The sequence below is a fragment of the Phacochoerus africanus genome, chromosome 15, assembly GCF_016906955.1.
Source record: "Phacochoerus africanus isolate WHEZ1 chromosome 15, ROS_Pafr_v1, whole genome shotgun sequence".
In the NCBI taxonomy this organism is placed as follows: domain Eukaryota; kingdom Metazoa; phylum Chordata; class Mammalia; order Artiodactyla; family Suidae; genus Phacochoerus; species Phacochoerus africanus.
The window spans coordinates 104,287,868-104,309,065 of NC_062558.1; the positions used below are offsets into that span (position 1 = coordinate 104,287,868).

The window sequence follows — 21,198 nt, forward strand, 5'->3', positions numbered from 1 at the left end:
AACCAGAAGCAGCCTGTGCCACCTCCCTACAGTGGGTCCTCACTACTGTCAAGGGCCCAGCAACCAGGCATTGGCTACTAGCCCTGCCCACTGCCTCCATCTCCCTGAATGCACACAAAGGCCATACACCAGGATGGGGATAACAGCCTGTACACACGGAGGAAAGAGACAGCAAGCATCCAAACCAAAAGCAGCCCTCACGTCCAAAAAAAAAAAAAAAAAAAACAGTAAGCCCTTAAAAAAATCCCCAGGGGTGCTCTCACATATAAATAGCCCTCCAAGACTACAGGAGTTGTTTTCCCTAACCTCACTGAATAAGAAAAAAATGTAAGCAAAATGAAGAAGCTCAGAAACCATTACCAGTAAAAGAATAGGACAATACCCCTAAAGGAGCAAACAATGAAACAGATCTCTGCAGTCTAACAGACACCAAGTTCAAAAAGGAGACAGTGAAAATACGGATGGAATTAAGAGCAAATATGAAGAAATTAAGAGTGGATAACAGTAATGCAGATTACTTTAGAAAGAAGCTAGGAAATATAAGGAGGAGCCAAGAAAAATTAGAAAATTCATTTGCAGAGACACAAGCTGAGTTAAAGGCATTGAAGAACAGAATGAATAACACAGAGGAACAAATAAGTGACTTGGAAGACAGAATAATGGAAATCACCCAATGAGGGCAGCAGATAGAAAACCAAATGAAAAAAACACGAACATAATATGAGAGAGCTATGGGATGATATAAAGCAGGCCAACCTACACATAACACGGATTCCAGAAGGAGAAGAAAAAGAAAAGAGGATTGAAAATATATCTGAAGAAATTACGGCAGACAATTTTCCAAATCTAAAGGAAACGGTTATCAAGATACAGGAAGCACAGAGCACCCCAAACAAGTTGAACCCAAAGAGACCCACACCAAGACATAGTATAGTAAAAATGGCAAAAGTTAAATATAAGGAGAGGATTCTCAGGGCAGCAAAACAAAAACAATGAGCTTATTAAAAGAGGAAACCCCCATAAGGCTATCAGCTGATGTCTCTACAGAAACACTACAGGCCAGAAAACAGTGGCAAGATATATTCAAAGCTCTCAAAGAGAAAATTTTTTGCAGCCTAGAATATTCTACCCAGCAAGACTATCATTTAAAATAGAAGGAAAAATAAAATTTCTCCAACAAACAAAAACTAAAAGAATACAGCAATACTAAACCCATTCTAAAAGATGAAAGGTCGCCTCTAAATAGGAAAGTAAGAAGATACAGGATTGGAGGAAATCACAATTGGAAAGTAAATTGCCAGTATACAGATAAGCCAGTATACAGATTTAAAAGAAAAAAAAACAAACCTATTTGTAAAAGCGATGATAAACACAAGGAACAGGATAAAAACGAAGATGTTAAAAAAGGACATCAAAATCATGAAATGTGGGGAAGGAAAGGAAGAACATATAAACCTTTTTTTTAAGACTGTTTGAGCCTATATAACTATCAAATTAAGCAAGTAGATATAAGAAGGGGTTAACATACCTGAAAAACAAGGCAACCACAAATAAAAACCAAACTATACATTCATGAAGACTAAAAAGAAGAAAACACAAGCATAAAATAAAAGGAAATCATCCAACCAAAAAAAGAAAGGAACAAAGGAGAAACACAGAATCAACTGGAAAACAAGGTTTAAAATGGCAATAAATACATATTTATCAATAATTACCTTAAATGTCAATGGACTGAAAGCTCCAATCCAAAGACAAAGAGTGGCAAACTGGATTAAAAAAGCAAAAGCCTACAATATGCTACCTACAAGGGACTCACCTTAGGGCAAGGGACACATAGAAATTTAAAGTGAGGGATGGAAAAAGATATTTCATGCAAATGGAAAAGACAGGAAAGCAGGAGCTGCAATAGTCATATCAGACAAAATAAAAAGTATACAGATTGAAAAGAGGACATCAACCTGTGTTTGTAGATGACACACGGTTTTCTATGCAGAAAAATCTCAAAGAATTGACAAACAAATAACTCTGAAATTTATGAGATTATATAGCAAGTTGCGGGGTAGATCACAGACAGGGCTCAGATCCCACATCGATGTGGCCATGGTGTAGGCTGATGGCTACAGTGCTGATGCGACCCCTAGCCTGGGAACCTTCATATGCTGCAGGTGCTGTCCTAAAAAAGCAATAAAATAAAATAAATAAATAAAAATGCTACATTCTGTATGATTCCAACTATATGACATCATGCAAAAGACTCAAACTATACAGAGAGTAAAAAAAAACAGTAGCTGTGAGGGGGAAGGAGGAGGGGTGAAGAGCTGGAGCACATGGGATTTTTAGGTCAGTGAAACTATTCCCTATACACTACAATGGTGGATATATGACATTATGCATCTGTCAAAACCCACAGAAATGTACAACACAAAGAGTAAACCCTAACGCAAACTATGGATTTTGTTAATAATTTATCAATATTGGTTAATCAGTTGTAACAAATGTACCACACTAATGCAAGATTTTTTTTTTGTCTTTTGTCTTTTTTAGGGCCCCACCAGCAGCATATGGAAGTTCCCAGGCTAGGGGTCGAATAGAATGGGAGCCGTTGCTGCCACCCTATACCATAGCCATAGCAACGCCAGATCCAAGCTGTGTCTGCGACCTACACCACAGCTTACGGCAATGCTGGATCCTCAACCCACTGAGCAAGGCCAGAGACCGAACCAGCAACCTCATGGTTCCTAGTCGGATTCGTTCCTGCTGCACCATGACGGGAACTCCCTAACGCAAGATGTTAACAGCGGGAACTTGAGGGGAAAGGACTGAAGGGGGTACATGGGAACTCTACTATTTGATCAAATAAACTAAATAAAAAAGAGCCACATGGTAAAAATCCCAAGCCAATTAGAAAATGGGCTAAAAGAGAGGCATTTCATTGAGGAGGATATAAAGACAACAAACATGCACATGAAGAAATGTTCAACATTATTTGCCACTAGGGAAATGCAAAGTAAAACCACAGGGGAGATATTACTGCACACCCATCAAAATGGCAAAGCTGAAAAGCACTGACAAAACCAAAAGCTTTTTTTCTTTTCCATTATGTTTTATCACAGGATACTGAATACAACTCTCTGTGCTATAGAGTAGGATCTTGCTGTTTATCCATTCTATATAAAATAGTTTCCACCGGCTAATCCCAAACTCCCAATCCATCCATCCCCCGCCCCCCAATGCCCAGCAACCACAAGTCTGTCCTCCATGTCAGAGTCTCCTTCTGCTTTATAAATAAGTTCATTTTGTGTCATATTTTAGATTCCACATATAAGTGATATCATACAGTTTTGGGTTTTTTTTGTCTTTTTAAGGCCACAACTGTGGCATATGGAAACTCCCAGGGGAGGGGTTGAATTGGAGCTACAGCTGTTGGTCTACACCACAGCCACAGCAACGTAGGATTCAAGCTACGTATGTGACCTACATCACAGCTCAGGGCAATGCCAGATCCTTAACCCACCGAGCAAGGCCAGGGATTGAACCTGCATCCTCATGGATCCTAGTGGGGTTCATTAACCACTGAGCCACAACAGGAACTCCCTGTCTTTCTCTTTTTGACTTAGTATGATAATCTCTAGGTGCATCCACATTACTGCAAATGGCGCTGCTTCAAATGATGGAGAGCAACAGAGAAACTGGATCATGCATACATTCTGGTTGATATGTAAAAAGCCACATCCACTTTAAAAACAGCTTGGTAGCTTTTTAAAAAACTAAACATGAGGAGTTTCCTGGTGGTTCAGTGGTTAAGGTTCTGGCATCATCACTGCTGTGGCATGGGTTTGATCGCTGGCCCAGGAACTTCCGCATGCTGTGGGTGCAGCCAACACAACAGCTAAACATAAAACTGCCATAGGACCCTGCAATTGCACCCCTGAGCATTTATCCCAGAGAAAAAGAAGACATGTTCATACAAAACCTGTACATGAACATTTATAGCAGCTTTATTTGTAACAGCTCCAGGCTAGAAATGATCCAGATGTCCTTCAAACAAGTGGTTAAACAAACCCAGGTTGCATCCAGGCCATAGAACAGTACTTGGTAATCAAAAGGAACAAACTATTAATATACACAACAACCAACATGAATCTCTAGAGAATTATGCTGATTGAAAAAAGCCAAGCCCAAAAGGTTACACATTGTAGGTTTCCATTTATAGTCCCCCCCCTTTTTTTTTTTTGGTCTTTTTGCCTTTTCTAGGGCTGCTCCCTGGGCATATGGAGGTTCCCAGGCTAGGGGTCTAATTGGAGCTGTAGCCACCAGCCCACTCCAGAGCCACAGCAATGAGGAATCCAAGCCGCATCTGCAACCTACACCACAGCTCACAGCAATGCCGGATCCTTAACCCACTGAGCAAGGCCAGGGATCGAACCTGCAACCTCATGGTTCCTAGTGGGATTCGTTAACCACTGAGCCCCAATGGGAACTCCTACATTCCCTTCTTGAAAGGAGAAAGTCATAGAACTGGAGATTAGTCATCAACACAGATTAAGGGAGGTGGGAAAGAGAGGGTAGTGGGTGTTCTTACAATGATAGAAATGCTTTTCATTTTGTCTATCAATGTCAGTATTCTGGGCATAATATTTCATACAGTTTTGCAGGATGTTAGGGGGAAAGTGGGTAAAGAATACATGAGATCCTTCTGTCCTATTTCTTACAACAGTATCTGAATCTACACATATCCAAAAATTTAAAAAGTTATAATGTAAAAGTCAATCACACTGTAATGTGCAACTGGGGCCAACAGATCTTGCATGTTAAAAAAGACTTCACATAAACCAGGGTGCACATGCACTGTGAGATGAACTGGCTTTTAATATTTGATGCTAGACTATCAACTGTACAGAGCAATGGATGGAGGTTTTTAAAACTCTATTTCTCTATTCCACCTCTCCTCTCGAACCAACTCAAACAAATGAAAACAAAACAAATCCTCCTGGATGTTGGTAAGTTTAAGGAAGAGCAGAAACGAGCCTAAAGATGGGAGGGGGAAGATGGGGAGCAGGGAAACAGAGGTTTGGGTGATTGAGAAAGCAGACTAGTCTGGATGGGCGCCTGGTACCAATGACGACAGCCAGAAAATAAATCTGGTTCAGGAGTATGAGAGGAATTGCATGGCGTTTTCCTGGAAAGAACTGCATTTGTGCCAAGCATCAGCTGTTACCTTTCACAGAACCTCCTTTTTTGTTTTAATGTTTCACTGAAACAGAGAAAAGTGCATAGATCTCCGAGAGTTTTCTCAAACTGCTTACCACCTGTATACAACACCCAGATCAAGAAAGGTACCCACAGCCCGGGAGCCACCTCCATGCTCCCTTTCAGTTACTCCTCCTCCGTTTATATAAATAGAATCATACATACACTATGTACTCTTTGTGTTTGGCTTATCGTAGTCAACACTAAGTTTGTGAGATCCTTCTGTAATGTGGCATATATTTCTAGGTCTTCATTCTTATATTGTTATCCAGTATTCCACTTATGGATATACTACATTGTATCCATTCCTATCCTGCAGGGCACTTGGAAAGCTTCCAGATCAGGCGTAAAAACAATGCTGCTGTGATCTTTCTTGTATTATCTTTTGGGAACATGCTACACATTTTTGTTGGGCTCCTGCCTATGAGCGAAAAGGTGAAATTACGGGATATATACATTCAGCCCTAATAAACAGTTCCCTAATATGGTTGGAACACTGTAGACCTCTACCAGTACTCATCTAGATTCTTCATAATAACATTCCTAGTCTTTTAAATTTTAGTCCTTATCACTATGTGTTAGAACTGCATTTTGCCTTTAATGATAAGTAATGCAACTGAGAAGAAGGGCCCTGTCTTCTGAAAGAAGCCAGGCATATAAGACAACTCCTCGCCTTAGGGACAAGAACTTGCCCAAGTCTTTCTTCCATTGACAAAAAGAACCTCATGTGGTTCCGGCCTGCACTGAAAAATGACAAGCTGGAACGTTTCCCTTATACTTAGCAGTTCAGCTCAAATAATTTTTTATTTTATTTTATTTTTTCACAGCCACACCTGCAGCATATGGAAGTTCCTAGGCCAGGGGTCGAACTGGAGCTACAGCTGTGGTCTGCAAGCCACTGCAGCTTGTGGCAATGCCAGATCCTTAACCCAGTGAATGAGGTCAGGGATTGAACCTGCATCCTCACAGAGGTGTTGGGTCCTTGAGCCACAACAGGAACGCCCTCAAATCATCTTTTTTTTTTTTTTAATTTCTATTTATTTATTTATTTTTTTGTCTTTTTGCTATTTCTTGGGCCGCTCTTGCGGCATATGGAGGTTCCCAGGCTAGGGGTGGAATCGGAGCTGTAGCCACAGGCCTACGCCAGAGCCACAGCAACACGGGATCCGAGCCGCGTCTGCAACCTACACCACAGCTCACGGCAACGCCGGATCGTTAACCCACTGAGCAAGGGCAGGGACCGAACCCGCAACCTCATGGTTCCTAGTCGGATTCGTTAACCACTGCAACACGACGGGAACTCCGTGAAGATTATTTTAAAAGGAAGACACTTAGTAGATACAAAAAGGAAGCTTTTTCAAAGCTTCCCTTATCTGACTAAAGGCAGAAACTTCTGAGAGCCAAGGCTGTAATCAAAGCCCTCTCCTGGGGAGTTTCATTGCCTTAGAAAGAACACAGAGAAAAAGGCTTGCACCTGTGTAAACAAACATTATCACAAACTTTCTTATTTCTCATTTGTTCCCCTAAAAACCCCCTCTCCTTCCTAACTCTATAAAAATACTGCATAGCTATATCACACACCTGAAACTAATACTGTAAATCAACTATATTCCAATTTTTTTTTTAGGACCACAACCCCGGCATATGAAGGTTCCCAGGCTAGGGGTCGAATCGGAGCTGTAGCTGCCAGCCTACACCACAGCCACAGCAACTCGGGATCCAAGCCACATCTGAGACCTATACCACAGCTCACTGCAACGCCGGATCCTTAAGCCACTGAGCAAGGCCGGGGATCAAACCTACATCCTCATGGATGCTAGTCAGATTCGTTAACCACTGAGTCATGATGGCAACTCCTATACTCCAATTTTTAAAAATTAAAAAATTAGGAGTTCCTGTCGTGGCTCAGCAGAAAATCTGACTAATATCAATTAGGACACAGGTTCGATCCCCGGCCTTGCTCAGTGGGTTAAGGATACTGCGTTGCCGTGAGCTGTGGTGTAGGTTGCAGACGCGGCTCAGATCTCGCGTGGCTGTGGCTGTGGTGTAGGCCAGCGGCTATAAACTCTGATTCAAACCCTAGCCTGGGAAACTCCGGATGCCATGGGTGCAGCCCTAAAAAAAAAAAAAGTGCATATATCTCTTCAAAAAATTCTTAAAATTAAAAAAACCAGTGCATTGGAAAGTTGATTTTTAAAAAAGAAACCGTCGGATCTTTCCACAGAAGCCCCCTTCCCCCGCTTTCTTTCCCCTACTAGAGTATAAACACCTACCTCTAACTACGGAAGGGCCACTTCTTTTGCCTGATTCATGTGCCTAAGGATAAGCTTTGTCTTTTCTGCTGTGATTCTGTCTTTTGCCAGTCAACTCACAGGCCTCTTATCACTGAGCCTAAATTGGTAAAGGAAACAGTTTTTCTTCCTAATAATCCTTAGCATAGCAGTAGGACCCCCCTCAATCTGGATTCCCCTCATGTCATTAGCAATCATTAACCCATGTAGTAGAACTATTCTAGTTAAAATACGTGATTTTTAAGTCTTCCAGTTTAAGAGTGTCTAAGTGACCCCACGTGCCAAGAATCTGGTGAAAAAACCACCCAAGAACAATTTTTAAGCTGTGTTCCTCAGTGTTTGCGGGTGACGCATTTGCTCTCCGTAAAGCGGTACCTTAGACAGGACCCCAGCCTTCTCAGCCATCAGGGTCTGTCGTGCACATTCTCGCGGCACGGCTTAGCGGCCAGCAAGGAAGCTGATTCAGAACCTCTGCTTCCAACCTCATGCCCCAGCAACGCCAGGCCTCCTGGCTTTTACTCCTAGAAAAGACTACTCGTCACCAAGGCCCATTCACTTACCAACTCCCCCTTTACTCCGAGAGTTAAGATCCCAGAACCGTTTTGCCAGGGGACAAGTGTAGGGTCCAAGTCAGAGCAGCGTTCTGAAAACAGGATTCTATTTGTTGCTTGGCTTTAGTGCATGACATATTTTTAGAAAATCAAATGTAAAGGGGACCTGAAACGTAGTATTCCTCTCCCTATTTTGGAGGGGCGGCACAAGGGATTCGGAGCCCGAAACGGTCAACGCCGGCCGGCACACCGCTGCGCTGAACCCCGGGCCTCCCGAACGAGCTTCAGCCCTTCCGGCCCTGCTCGCCGCTGTGGAGGCCGGTGCTGAAGCCGCAGCGCCAAGCCCGGGAGGAGGCAGAGTGGGCTCGCGCACCGGTCCCGGGTTAGCTTACCTGCGCGCCGCCGCCACACGCCGAAGCCACCTGGGGGAAAGGCAGACTAGGTTGGATTTGGGGACCAGCGGCTGGAAGGGACGCGAGGCGAGAGTTGGCGGGGCGAAGAGCCGCGAGGAGGCCGCGGCAACCTCGCAGCCCCTCAACCCTTCGGGAGCCCAGTCAGCTCACAGCCGCCCCGCACGGCCCCTCCCGCTCCCCTGCAGCGCCAGGCGGCTGGGAGGCGGAGCCGGGGCCCCCGGGGGGGAGGGGGGGGCGGAGCGCTGCCCGGCACCTCCCCCGCCCCCTCGGGCGCCCGTAGCAGGAGCCCGGAGGGCCACAAACACCTGCGCCAGGCCCCACCCCCCACAGTTGAACTCCAGCTCGAAGTTGGGATGCTGGCACCTGCATTTCCTAAAAGCTCTCGGGGGATTATTTCGTGCGGCCACTTGCAATCCGTTGTCTAAAAGGATTGAGGTTAGTGCCTTTGAGAGAGTTTCTAGCACGTCCAAAGTCTCTACAGAATTAAAAAGGACCCTTTTCCCAGGAGGATCCCAGAGAACCTAGCGAGAAAAATAAAACGAAGTGGGGAGTACTTACGTTTCCATTGACTTTCTCGATTTTGATTTTGAAAATTGGTTTCATGTGGCAAGTACTGACATGGAAACCAACCTGCCCCTTAAAACCTTGCATACACGCTCACATTGTGTCAACAAACACCTTCCTGTTTCAAATACACTCGTGGTTTTTTTGTTTGTTTGTTTTTTTGAACGAGGGTTGTTCGTGTCAGGGGGAAAAAAAAAAAAAGGTGGATTTTGCTGTATTTAACCAGCTATAAAGGAATTTGTCCCCCTCCCCGCAAAAGCTCATGGAGCAAAGTGGAGTGTGCAAATGTTCCCAGACGCAATCCATGTAATCCAAGCTACTCCTTAGCAAGTGCAAAGGATGACAAGTGTCAGTACTTCATACAACTAGATTTAATAAGTTGTTATTACAGAAAAAAAAATGAAGTTCAAACTACAAAGTTTAAGCAGTTGTAAGCAATAGCTGCATTGAGCTCCATGGTGAGTCACAGTACTGCAGTTCCACACAAGCAATATATCAGTCCAAGCCCCAAAGGCAGAAGCTGAGTAAGGGTTACTAGCAAAAACAATCTAAGAGAACAGGTAATAAAAGATACAATACATTTAAAATTAGTTGTTAGTTGAAAAACAAATACAGAGATCTTAGCTGTGAACACTCTAAAAGTTATGTCCATTATTTTGACAGCAAAAATACAAATACCTAATACTTTATACCCCAACAGAACTGTATCCAGGAAAGAAAAAGAGCAGAAGTTATCCTGTATTAGCACCCAGGTTTTCTACTTGTTGTGATTAACTTCATTGTCATACAAATTTGAACATCCCAAATCACATTTCCATTTCTTGACCCATTTTGGGGTATAAAGTCAACAGCATTAATTATAAAATACTCTGTGGTAAAATGGAACACTATTGCAGCTGAGATAGAGAAGTTTGGTTATTATTAAAAAAAAAAAAAAACAGAAAATGTTAGCTGACATACCATACAAACTGGTGAAAAAGCAACAATCCATACAAATAAGCCAGTTTTAACAAAAAGATACTTTTTTTTTCACTAATCTGTGACTAATCTTTCACTCAAACCTTGCAGTAGAGATGTCACAATACTCAAATACTTAGGTAGGAGCTTTACCCAGTTAAATGCCATTTTGTTGCTAATATAATACATAAAATGAAAACTAGCATTATTTGCTAATTGCATAAATGCAGTACATTCTGCATTAGCCCATGCCTCACTAACAAGCTATAAAACACAAGATATAGGCAGAAATCTAAGCATAATCTTTATATCACTAAGCAAAAAATTTCCAATTTCTTTTCTTCTGTTCCTAATCACTTATTTGTAGTTAATGTAAAATTCCAACCAGTAGTACCCAATTAGAGTTAAAATTTTACATCACAACTTGATCTAATCTATATATTATTTACAAAACTGAATACATAGAGCATACCCAAGAGCCAACTCTGGACACATGTTTCTCCGAGTCACTGAAAACCTTGCCTCTTGGCAGCAAGGCCTGGAAGAGGCCATCAAGGACTGGAAGAAACACACCATCTGTCTAGAGCGAGTCATTGGATGTTCCGTTTACGCAACACCAGTTTTGCAGTTGTATAATTTTTGTTTAATTTTAGGTGCCATGACAATGACACGCTGCCTCAAGAGCACAGCTTCAAGGTGAGTTTGGGAGTTGGAAAAGAAGCAGGAGGGCAGACAGATCATGCTCGGAGTGGCCAGGTGTGTTGCCACAATAAGGGACAAACAAGGGGCACCGTAACGGGAGGCGGGGGGGGGAGTGGAGGAAGACGAAGTCAGAGACTGTCCAAGTATAGTGGTGACCTCGGAGTGGCCACTATAGTGGTCTCACTAGGCCACCCATACTGCATGGGGAGGTCACTCAGGCGAGACACGGCCATCCAAGTGTAGCAACCCAGAGGCCAGAACCTCTCAGTGGCTTCCTTTCACTCTCAGATGTCACCACTGTCAATGCAGGGGAAAGATTCGGGCTGGGCAAAAGGCACCGTCTCACATGTGGACAGCAGGTGGTGGCAGATTCACACACACACACACACACACGCACATGCACACGCACAGGCACGCATGCACATGCGTACACACGCACTACATAATGAAGAGTTAGAGGGGAAAGCAATGAACCACTCTATCGACCTGGCCAGGTTCTCAACCTGGTGGTATCTCAGTAAGGGCTGACTTCATCATCAGGGCCACAGATTTGGCTGCACCTGGTGTTGTATAAATTCACTGTGACATCCCTAGAGAACTGTACTGTGACATCCCTAGTCTTACACTAAACCACTGTAATAAAGGAAAAGGCTTGTCAAAAATCTCACATGTTCTGCTCATTCTGTCATTTTATTACCCAATTATCCATTACATTTTCCAATCACGTTACATAACCAACCATTTTCATCGTTGTCACACTATTGTAAACCACATCAGCAAGTTAATACATAAAGCTTTGCATTTCAAAAAACTAGACACTTTAGTAACAATATTACAAAGGTTTTTAGCTTCAAAAATAACTGAAAATGAAAAAAATAAACTTTTAAAGAATTAGCATCATAAAATTAATTTATTCCAAGTAAAAATACAAAATAATATTATGACATTGACCAGATATGAAAGTCCCTCCCAGAAACAACTCTATTAATGATTGAGAAAGCACTCCTTAAAGAAAATACGAAATAAAATGAAAAATATGTAAATATGTTTAATTTTTTTCTTAGCAAAAAATCTTTCTAAAATAACAATGAAAATTTGTCTCAGTACAAAGGCTACATTACTATTGAAAAAATACCAGCATGAAGAAAAGGTACATATTTGACAGTAGAAAAATGATTTCAGTGAATCACAATGTCTAAAGTTTGCAATGAAAATAAATCTGCAATAAAGATTTATGCCTTTTTTCTTTTCTTTTTTTTTCTATTTTTTATACAAACAGTACAAACAGTATTGCACATAACAACAAATAGTCGAGGTTAGGTTATAGCCTTCAAAAAATCGACTAGTTCAAGTGTCACATCAAGGAAAGGCCACAACAGGACCTGTGATACCCGGGGGCTTCCCATCAAGTTGCAGGTCAGAACACCTCTGTGTTTTAAAAAATAATTTTTTTTTGAAGGACCCTCTCTTTTAATATAACATTAACAACTTGGGGGCACATTTATTTACAAAACAAAAGGGAACATGTTATAATTTAATAAACTAAAAAAGTTCTCTTTAAAAAAATACAAACAGAAGAACTCTTTCACAATCCTGGTCAGTCGTGCACAATCAACGCTTGATTATAAATATACAAATTAAGGGAAAGTAGTTTCCACCACCTATTCACAACTTTCAGCACCAAATGGAGTTTATTTTTTGTAACCTATTCTTCATAACAATGTTTTTCGCCTTTACTTCAGCTTTATGCTGTACAATCTTCCAGCTTTTTTTTTTAATCTCAGTATTATTTTAGTACATGAAAGAGGGGTGCTTCTTCAAAAAGTTTTGCTTCTTTCACATAATTAGGTAGATTTCTGTAGGTTAGATATGATCTTTAATATTATAGTTATAAAGCTCTAACTTCTTCATTTTCAAAAAACACAAATAAGCATGAAAAAAATAAAGTTACCCATCTGTTAAATCATTTTTCTTGCAGAATTAAATTAATATATATTTTTCTGAATAAACTTACTTAGAAAATATCATTTTCTTTCCTATATTTCAAAATTGAGGTATTGCAAAAGATCATGTCAGTCAGAAAGCATGCCTTTTTCCTTAAAAACAAACAAACAAAAAAATCTTCAGCCAACTTTTGAAAACTGTCTAGAATACAAAAAGTAGTAGTGCATAACAAAATTTCTTGTACAGATGAAAAAAACCACAAACATAGAAAAAAAAAAAAAACAGAAAACCACAGCTGGGCTGGAAAAAAGCAATTATTACTAAAAAGCCCAGAGATAACCTCAAAGGGGGAGGATTCTAATAAGCATTTTTAATCCAGTAAAAAACTATTTTGTTTTTTTCCTTTTTGAAAACAAACTAGAGGTTGAGAGCTGGTAATTGCAACTAAACACTGGAGAACCAAAACAAAATCAAGCGATATTAACTTAAGACAGTACAAGGACATCACAGCACATAAAACACAGCGACTTAAGTCTATTCTGCAGTGTCATATCCAGTCAGATTGTCCCCAGAATTCCAAAACATAGGAAGAAGATTTAAAAAAAGATTTACATAGTCTCATAATCATTGTGTGTGTTTATATATTACTATCTGCAGCCCAAGAGTGAATGCTAAAAAAATGTCCATGGTAGTACTAGCAGGTCTTAATTCTATTCAAGCTTTACAGGATAAATCCAGGGAATTAAGTAGTTAATTTCTCACCCAGACAACCAACCCTGCCCAGGCCATCTTATTTTGTACAGACATTTCTTTAGCATCACAATCACACAACTTTCTTAAAATGTGCCTAGTTTGTCAACTGACAACTTATCTCTATATACTGTATATATTCCTAGTGTTTGTAAGCTAAGATGAGCTCTTTGGTTTTCTGGACAAGGTCTGAAGCTATGTAAAATGGTGCAAGCACTAGGAGATTGTAACTAAGAGCTCATGTGTTAGTTAATAATATACCAGTTATGAACTGTCAAGTTCGTTAATGTCTGACACAGAGGCTTTAAACAGTTAAGTTTGATCACAGTTAGACATAATCACTTTACTATATAAAATAAATTGCACAATATATAACAGAGCACCGCAAAGTACTTCATCTACCATCCACAAATTTGCTTTAAGAATATCCTACACCTAGGTTTTATATTGGTTGTAATATAGGTCATTCTGTTATGGGCTCTTCTTAATTTCAGAAGCATTCCATTTATTGAGGCATGCCTTCCTCCAGTCAATTACCAATTCTTTGAATGAAAAAAATCTTTTTAAAAAAATCAGTATTTTATAGCTTATATAGATTCTTAATTTGTGCAGTGTGGGAAGGTTTTATACTAGACATTGGATATAAAATTTATTGCATGCAGCAACCTGATTAAGTAAACATGCAGTCAGAAATAGTGACCTTCCGTTGAAGCTTTCTCAAGTCTATTCTGATCTTCTTTCGGCAGCTGATTCTATCCCTAAATCACAAAAGTGTGTTGTTGGGTTTTTTGTAATTGATACCTTAGCCTGAATAGAGTATTATGGTATTAATAATACCATCTTAATAGCAGCAAAAGCTATTGCAGCATAAATTTACATAACACTAAAAGATCTAACCAAAATTGTCAGCAAAACAAAAATCAAACATGAAGGAAAAATAAAGATTCAGCTTATGAGGTATCCTTACATGTCAAAATAGAGAGCAACTAAAGGCTTATTTTCATTAAGGGTTATCCTTACTCTAAATGACCCCAACTATTGATTGCTGAATTGTTGCGAAGTTTTTGCTACATCTGCCACCTACTCACAAGTATTACCTTTGGTAAGTCTTCTCCTAGGGGCAATTCTCTAAGTTTCTGAAAATAAGTGCATGCTCCAGTTCAAAAACAATCAGAACAACAACAACACAACAACAACAAACAAAAAAAATCACAGACATCAACCTGATGGCCGCTGATGAGAATGGCAGTCTACGAGTGACAAATCAGGTGTAAGAAATTAAGGTACCAAGCAGACAAAGGTGTGAATCAAAGTGCAAATCAGTACCGTTATACACTCTGCAATTCTGCATTATACTGGACACTGAGTTCAGTAATATGACTGTAAATAATAATAATAATAAAAAGACCCATTTCTTCTTTAAAAATCGAGAACGAATGCACAGATTTCCAGAACACTGTAAGCCCTGAGGCAGTGCCCTCTCTTTTCCCTCCTTGTTATCTACTCCAGTACTTGTGGCTGGGTCTGCTCTGGGCTCAGCTCCAGCGGAACGGGACGTGACGAGGGCGGTCGCCTCCCTCCTTGACCAGCGGTTTGTGGAACTCCCGCCCGGCGCGGGAATGTATGCTCGCCCAGCAATATTCGCAGTAATACTGCAGACAGGTGACGTTGGCACAGAAGAACGGGGCAAACTTCCCACCACAGCGTGTGCCCTGGCACTCATCACACATCTGATCATCCAGCACATATGGCTTCACTTCCACCTGGACCCGAAGAGGAAAGACAGGAAAAAAGATTTTAGCAAAGCTTCCTCACATTGCTTCCTTTCGAGAGTTCTTAAATATATCTTAATATATCCTAGTCAGACTTGGCTTTAAACTCAGCTGGTATCAGACAGAAGCTGAGAGTATGGGCTGTGAGATCTGTTTCTTGACTTACTAGTTGTGATCGTAGGTAAATTCTAAACCTCTCTCTGTGCTTCTGTTGGCTCTATCTATGGATCTGTAAAGGGCTGCAACACTGATTCATAGACACACACACACACATCTTCTATCTGGAAGATGGGTATAATGGTGTCTACCTCAAAGGGTGCTGATGAGGATTAAGAGAGGCAGCATGTGTAAAAGCACACGAGCTGAATCTTGAAGGCCACGCAGCACCTGGCGAGGAACCAGCAAGGACAAAGCCTAGAAGCAGGCAAAGGCAGGGCACATACTTGGGGAACAGTTTGGCAAGAGCCAGGCCAGAGGCGGAAGTCCAACTGAGGCTGGCAAGGCCAGAAGAAGGGCGACACACCTCAAAGCTCTGGGCTTCAATGTCTTAAGCACAAGGCTTTCATAAGATTGACCTCCCAGGACCGTACACAATGGATTGGAGGGAAAAGGGGACTAGGGAGATGTTAAGAAGCTGCTATAACAATTGAGGCTTTTATATTTTTGAGACTTTATTGCCTTAATCTCCCAAGACTGGAAGCTTCAATAGAGAACGTATCACCACAACCCTTTAAGGGCATTTTATTCTTTTTTTCTTCTTCTTATAGTTGATTTACAATGTTGTGTTAATTTCTGCTGTACAGCAAAGTGATTCAGTTTCACACACACACACTCTTTTTTTTTTTTAGGGCTGCATCTGGCATATGGAAGTTCCCAGGCTAGAGGTTGAATCAGAGCTGCAGCCACAGCCACAGCCACAGCAATGCCAGGTCTGAGCCTCATCTGCAACCTACACCTCATCTCATAGTAATGCCAGATCTTTGTGATTTTGATTTGCATTTCAAGGCCAGGGATTGAACCCGCATCCTCACGGATATCAGTAGGGTTCTTAATCCACTGAGCCACAATGGGAACTCCCAACACATATTCTTTTTAATATCCTTAACATCTCTGGATATTTTTATTTTTATTTTTTTTTGTCTTTTCTAGGGTTGCTCCTGCGGCACATGGAGGTTCCCAGGCTAGGGGTCCAATTGGAGTTGTAGCCTCAGGCCTAGGCCACAGCCACAGCAACGCGGGATCCGAGCTGCGTCTGTGACCTACACCACAGCTCACGGCAACACAGGATCCTTAACCCACTGAGCAAGGCCAGGGATCGAACTTGCAACCTCATGGCTCCTAGTCAGATTCGTTAACCATTGCGCCACGATGGGAACTCCACAGCTCTGTGAATATAGTTTCCTGTGCTATACAGTAAGACCTTGTTATTTACTCCTTTCGTATGTAATAGTCTGCATCTACTAACCCCAAACTCCCATTATATCCCTCCCTACCCCTGAGGGCATTTTATTCTAAATGAAGCAATGTTCTATTATATGTAAACCAGATGCAATGAAGAACAAAAGTTCCCACAGTTTCCCCCCACGTCTTCTTCCCAGAACCTCAGAAAGGGAAAATTTAATGTTTTCATCCCAAGTGTTAGAAATTAGCAGGAAGCTGCTAAGTCTGTAATCAGGCTCCTTCCCATGCCCACCACAGGGCAATTCTGGGAAAGAGCAACCACTGCAGCCGCTAGGGCCAGGGGGATGGGGACCCAATGCTTTTTTTTTTTTTTTGTCTTTTGTCTTTTTTGTTGTTGTTGTTGTTGCCATTTCTTGGGCCGCTCCTGCAGCATATGGAGGTTCCCAGGCTAGGGGTTGAATCGGAGCTGTAGCCACCGGCCTACGCCAGAGCCACAGCAACGTGGGATCCGAGCCGCGTCTGCAACCTACACCACAGTTTATGGCAATGCCGGATGTTTAACCCACTGAGCAAGGGCAGGGACCGAACCCGTGACCTCATGGTTCCTAGTCGGATTCGTTAACCACTGAGCCACGACGGGAACTCCCCAATGCTTTTTGACATAAGCCAGCTGCCGGACAGTTTGAGATGCCTCTGTCCTGTGCCAGAAAGACACGGGGCAGAGCGTGGGAGGGTCTGCAGATGGAGAGCATGGGGTGAGCAGGGAAATGGGGACTGTATGGGACTGGACTCTTGTGTCCCTGCTCCTTCCCTTCTGGAGCGCTGTCTCCTGCCACCACCTCGGGTCCAGGGGTCCTTGGCCAGCCAGGTATTTCTGCTTGGAAGACCCATCTGAGATGACCTGTCCTAGCCCTTGGCCACCCCAGGGAGAAATGTCTTCACTCTGGTTCTAGTTCCCTTCCTCAGGTTAGTGAATGGGGTTCAAAAACATCTCTCACATTTATCTATGCATCATAATTAAAACCATAATTTTTGGTGGCTCTGCTGTTATCTGCCTAGGTTCAAATTGAGGCCAAATTAGTAGCTGCGCAAACTTAGGCAAGTTTCTCAGGCACTCGGAGCCTCTGTTTCCTCATCTGTACACTGGGGGAAAAGAAGGGTTCGCACTTCGTAGGGTTCCTGTGAGGAGGAAATGATTTAAATCATGTATAGCACACACGACAGTGCCTGGGACATCACCAACCCTAATTAAGCACAGTTATTATTCCTCCTGTTCCCTCTCTAGTCTAGGCCATCACAACTTGCACCCACATGTGTCTAATACAGATGGCCTCTGCATGGGTCACCAAGCTCCAGGCTTTCCCTGGTTCAATTCTATGTCCACGTGGACATTTCAGTCATCTGCCTTCACAATGTTCCTCTCCTTGTCAAAAGCCATTCAGGTTCTCCACTGCCTACAGGATTAAGCCCAGCTGCCTCTGCGTAACAGGGTGCTCCCTGTTCCCTACAACTCAAATGTAAGCCAGAGCCTTCATGGTTTGCCCCAATCTCTCCCCGAGCTGTCTCAACTCAAACTTGACCTGGTCTCTATTTTTATTTGCACTTTCCTCCCACCTTAAATGCTCAGCCCACCCAACAATTTCATATACCAAATAAAGGCTTTCCTTTTTCTTTTTCTTTTCTTTTTCTCCCTAGGGCCACACCTATGACAAACTACAAAGCAATACGATTCACAACAACAGCACTAATCACTGGAAGCCTAGCATTAACAGGAATACCCTACCGGAGGTTCCTAGGCTAGGGGTGATCAACAGCTATCGGCCTATGCCACAGTCACAGCGACATCAGATCTGAGCCACATCCGCGACCTACACCACAGTTCACGGCAACAGCGGATCCTCAACCCACTGAGCAAGGCCAGCGATTGAACCCACAACTTCATGCTTCCTAGTCAGATTTGTTTCTACTGTGCCATGATGGCAACTCCTCCTTTTTCTTTCTTAACATAAAATTAATATTCTTAAAGTGAGCAATTTAGTGGTCTTTAATACCTTCACAATGTTGCACAACCACCACCTCTATTTAGTTCCAAAACATTTTCATCATCCCAAAAGGAAACTCTGTAGCCACCAGTTACCCTACTTCCTCTCCTTGGCAGCAACCTATCAGCTTCCTGTCTCTATGGATTTACCTATTCTGAATATTTTATATAAATGGAATAACACAATTGTAACCTTTAGTGTCTGGCTCTTTCACCTATCATAATGTTTTGGGGTTTATCCATGTTGGAGTATGCAGCAATAGTTCATTGCTTTTTAATGACTAAATAATATTCCATTGTACATGCACGCACGCATGCGGTATTTTGTTTATCCATTCATTCACTGATGGACATTTGGGTTGTTTCTACCTTTTGGCCACTGTGAATGGTGCTGCTATGGACATGTGCATAATATGCTTGTGTGAATATTTGTTTTCAGGGTATACCTAGGAGTAGAATTGCTAGGGCATATGGCAATTAACTTTTTGAGGAACTGTCAAATTGTTTTCCACAGTGGCTGTACCATTTTACATTTCTACAGCAATGTACCATGGTTTTAATTTTTCCACATATACACCAGAACTTGTTGTTTTCCACTTCTGTGATTATAGTCACCGTAATTGGTGTGAAGAGGTATCTCACTGTGGTTTTGATTTGCATTTCCCTATTGACTAATGACATTGAGCATCTTTTCATATGCTTGTTGATATCCGCATATCTTCTTTGGAGAAAGGTCAAGTCCTTTGTCTTTTTTTTAAATTGTGTTGTCTTTTGGTTGTTGAGCTGTAAGAGTTTTTTTTTTTTTTTTTTTTTGTTTTTTGTCTTTTTGCTATTTCTAGGGCCACTCCCGTGTGGCATATGGAGGTTCCCAGGCTAGGGGTCCAATCGGAGCTGTAGCCGCCAGCCTACGCCAGAGCCACAGCAACGCAGGATCCGAGCCTCGTCTGCAACCTACACCACAGCTCACGGCAACGCCGGATCCTTAACCCACTGAGCAAGGGCAGGGACCGAACCCGCAACCTCATGGTTCCCAGTCGGATTCGTTAACCCCTGTGCCACGACGGGAACTCCTGAGCTGTAAGAGTTCTTTATATATGCTAGATACTAGACTTTTATCATATGATTTGCAAATATTTTCTCCTATTCTGTAGGTTGCGTTTCACTTTCTTGAAAATGTCCTTTGTTGTACAAAAGTTTTTAATTTTGAGAAAGTCCAATTTATCCGGGGTTTTTTTTTTCTCTTGTTATTCTTCCTTTTGATGTCACGGTTAAGAATCACTGCCAAATCCAAGGTCATGAAGATTTGGCCCTACGTTTTCTTCTAAGAAATTTACGGCTGTAGCTCCTATATTTAGGTTAAATGATTTTTTTTGTCTTTTTTTTTTTAGGGCCACACCTGCAGCATATGGAGGTTCCCAGGCTAGGGGTCCAATCAGAGCTGTGGCCACCGGCCTACACCAGAGCCACAGCAACAGGGGATCCAAGCTGCGTCTGCAACCCACACCACAGCTCACAGCAATGCTGGATCCCTAACCCACTGAGCAAGGGCAGGGATCGAACCCACAACCTCATGGTTCCTAGTCGGATTCTCTAACCACTGCGCCACAACGGGAACTCCGGCATCACTGGATTCTTAACCCACCGAGCAAGGCCAGGGATTGAACCTGCATCCTCATGGATACTAGTCAATTTCCACTGAGCCAGGACAGGAACTCCTAGATTAAATGATTCTGAATTAATTTTGTATACAGTGTGAGACAGGTGTCCAACTTCATTCTTTAGCATGTGCATAGCTAGTTACTCCAGGACCATTTGTTGAAGAGACTACTCTTTATCCATTGAATAGCCTCAGCAACCTTGTTGAAAGTCAATTAAAGACCCATCTCTCCTTAACTATCTCAGTCCCACAAGGATCTACTCCTTCCTCCTTTGAACTTAATACTCCACTTTACTCCTCTGTGCATTTCCTATCTATAGCCCTGCCTTGGTCAGCATCTCCCTTATCCTCAAGCAACTTGAGGACAGAATCCTGGAGCAAGACAGGATAGTGGTAAATCTAGTCTGCAGAGACTGTAGGCTCCTGGGGAAGGAAGCTGAAGGCTTATGAGAGTGTATATAACCTGGTTGGACCTCCCTGTACTTGAAGGCCAAGGAGCAAAGTGGTGGACTGAGTCCTCTCTGACCCGAGGTGGGAGGACTACTGGTAAAAGCAGGGAACTGGGAGCAGCCAGCTGCTTTGCTTCTACCACCAGGTAGATGCCTACACTCAGGGTGTTCCTGCAAGTAGATCTGGGCCCCCAAAGCCTAAAAAAGGGGAATCCAGCAGTCAGAGCGAGGACTGGTCTGAACAAAGAGAATTCACAGGCAACAAAAGAAAACTGCTGGAGAAGAAAGACAATGGCCATTTCTAATATATACACACACAGAAAAGTATTTAAGGAGATTCAAGTCTAGCACAAAAGGCACTTTCTGTTTTTTCTGGTAATATACTTTTTAATTTTATTATTATTATTATTTTGTCTTTTTAGGGCTGCACCCACGGCATATGGAGGTTCCCGGGCT

General features: G+C 42.2%; 1 protein-coding gene across 1 annotated transcript in view; it reads right to left on the minus strand.

Moving 5' to 3' along the window:
• Positions 1-12,725: 12,725 nt before the first annotated feature.
• Positions 12,726-21,198, minus strand: part of CPEB3 (cytoplasmic polyadenylation element binding protein 3) — a 162,005-nt gene continuing 153,532 nt past the window's right edge. The window contains 1 exon segment of the mRNA XM_047759869.1: positions 12,726-15,185. Within this exon segment, the coding sequence (XP_047615825.1) occupies positions 14,958-15,185 (228 nt within the window). The 3' untranslated portion in view covers positions 12,726-14,957.